The sequence below is a fragment of the Ictidomys tridecemlineatus genome, chromosome 3, assembly GCF_052094955.1.
Source record: "Ictidomys tridecemlineatus isolate mIctTri1 chromosome 3, mIctTri1.hap1, whole genome shotgun sequence".
Classification (NCBI taxonomy): domain Eukaryota; kingdom Metazoa; phylum Chordata; class Mammalia; order Rodentia; family Sciuridae; genus Ictidomys; species Ictidomys tridecemlineatus.
The window spans coordinates 21,064,514-21,066,595 of record NC_135479.1 but is presented as its reverse complement, the minus strand read 5'-3'; the positions used below and the strand labels follow the sequence as shown (position 1 = coordinate 21,066,595).

The 2,082-nt window shown below is 48.1% G+C and overlaps 1 protein-coding gene across 3 annotated transcripts; it reads right to left on the bottom strand.

Annotated features, from left to right (window-relative positions):
• Positions 1-322: 322 nt before the first annotated feature.
• Positions 323-1,056, bottom strand: LOC101974179 (uncharacterized). Of its 3 annotated transcripts, none has more exons than XM_078041229.1 (2): positions 633-1,056; positions 323-348 (listed from the first exon to the last, which is right to left on the bottom strand). In XM_078041229.1, exons 1-2 carry the CDS (start codon positions 1,054-1,056, stop codon positions 323-325), a joined length of 450 nt encoding a protein of 149 aa, XP_077897355.1. The 3 variants fall into 3 exon arrangements, with proteins under 3 accessions (XP_077897355.1, XP_077897354.1, XP_077897353.1); XM_078041228.1 differs by lacking the exon at positions 323-348 and adding an exon at positions 514-554; XM_078041227.1 differs by lacking the exon at positions 323-348 and having other exon boundaries at positions 514-1,056.
• Positions 1,057-2,082: the final 1,026 nt, after the last annotated feature.

The following is a 2,082-nucleotide window of genomic DNA, read 5'->3' as shown; positions in this document are numbered from 1 at the left end:
ACATGATGCCATCATGTGTGTCTAACAGTAAAATTCATCTTTATTGAAGATGTAGGTCTATCTCCACATGAGACAGTGAGTCAGAAAGCAGTAATGTCCAAAGGGGTAAGGTGAGAACAGAGGGAGGCGAGAGAAAATTCCAACTTGTTTAAATTGGTAAGAGACAAAGAATCCAATGGGGCAGGGGCAGTGCATTTGAAAGCCAAACATTCTCAAATAATCGGTTGGAATTGAGGTGTCCCATTGTCCCATCATGTAGGGGCTCAGAGATGAGGTCCTGGAGAATATTGATTGAAGAAGAGGAGCGATGAGGTCAGAGTGCTCAGCAGCAGGAGCCACTAGAACAGCCTGGGGAGCAGCAGGTGTTTCGGAAACAAGTTGGGTGGCAGCAGCTGGAAACACTGCAGGTGAGAGGGCAGCACTAGGTTCTGCAAAAGGTATTCTGCCAGCTATTGGTGATGCCGCAGGAGGGCCTGCAGGAGCTAGCACCTGGGGTGGCTGAGAGCAAACAGACTAGCAGCAGCAGGGGCGGCAGCAGGTGGTCCTGCAGCAGGTGGTCTGGAGGCAGGTGGGGTGGCAGCAGCTGGACCCACAGCCACTGGAGCTTCCACATCCACTGGAGCCACCACAGCAGGGGCTACAGCAGCTGGAGCCACAGCAGCTGGGACGGCAGCAGGTGGTCCTGCAGCAGATGGGGCGGCAGCAGCAAGGGCGGCAGCAAGTGGAGACACAGCAGCAGGGGCGACAGCAGCAGGAGCCACAGCCACTGGAACCTCCACAGCCACTGGAGCCACCACAGCAGGGGCTGCAGCAGCTGGAACCACAGCAGCTAGGACGGCAGCAGGTGGTCCTACAACAGGTGGTCCTACAGCAGATGGGCTGGCAGCAGCAGGAGCCACAGCCACTAGAGCCACAGCCACTGGAACCACCACAGCAGGGGCTGCAGCAGCTGGGGTGGCAGCAGGTGGTCCTGCAGCAGGTGGTCTGGCAGCACCTGGGCTGGCAGCAGCCACAGCCCTGGCCAGAGCAGCAAGAACCACAACAGGAGTTGCACATGGTGTCAGAGACTGGAGGTTCTAGGTGGGTTTCCAGGAAGGTGGGTTTCAAAGGTTTGGAGGTCTCTCTGACCCATGTCCCCTTTTATACCCTGCAAAGGGGCTGCTGTCTTCATATGCAACACCCTTTCCTTATCATTGTTTGTGTTAGTAAATAGGCAATTATCAAATCAGGCCCATTTATTTTTGGTTTTAATTTCCAGTTGCATGGACAATGTGTGATCCTTTCCCATTGTGATTGGATTCATTTGTCAGCTCTTCTTCCTTAATCATCTCTGAAGTGTTTTTCTAGCTCTTCTTCCTCAAATGGAGGTGTCCACATGACATTCTGCCTCTTCCTGGTGGTCTTCAGTGTCAGTGTGCAGAGTACATCATATATATCATGTCTGTCTTGGGAAGGATTGACATTGGGATCTCATAATTCTTCCTGGGCACAGAAAAAGATAAGGCTTCCTTGTTTTCTGATGCATCATTCTTGTGGGCCTTCTGGGGAAAGAAGTTTTGAATGTGCAACATAGATCATGTGTGAGAGCAGGCAGGCCATTAGGACATGTTTCCTGTTCCATACTCTAAATCTTGATGTCCACCTTGAAATTTAATTGAACACAAAGAGATTTGTCAGGCAGAAATGATGTGGCGAAACTGGGTGTTTTTCTTTTTTTGTGAGAACAAATCTAAAAGTAAACTTGGGCTATGCTTTTTATGTATTCATTTATTTATTTTAAAAATTTTTAAATGAACACTAAGTTTTAATTTTTTTCTTTTTAGATACACATGACAGTATAGTGTTTTGACATCCATGGAGTACAACTTCCCATTTTTGTGGTTGTACATGATGTGAACTTACACTCTGGCTGTGTAAGTTATATGAGCATAGGAATATTATATCAGATTCATTCTACTGTTTTTCCAATACTCATCTGCCTTCCCTTCCCTTCATTCTCCTTTGTCTGATACAATGAACTTCTATTCTCTCTCTCCCGCTACCCACTTTTTGTGTGTTAGTATCCACATATCAAAGAGAACA

Bases quoted from the DNA above. Each gene is read 5' to 3' on its own strand.
- LOC101974179 (XM_078041227.1), bottom strand. From the start codon at position 1,056: ATGTGCAACTCCTGTTGTGGTTCTTGCTGCTCTGGCCAGGGCTGTGGC.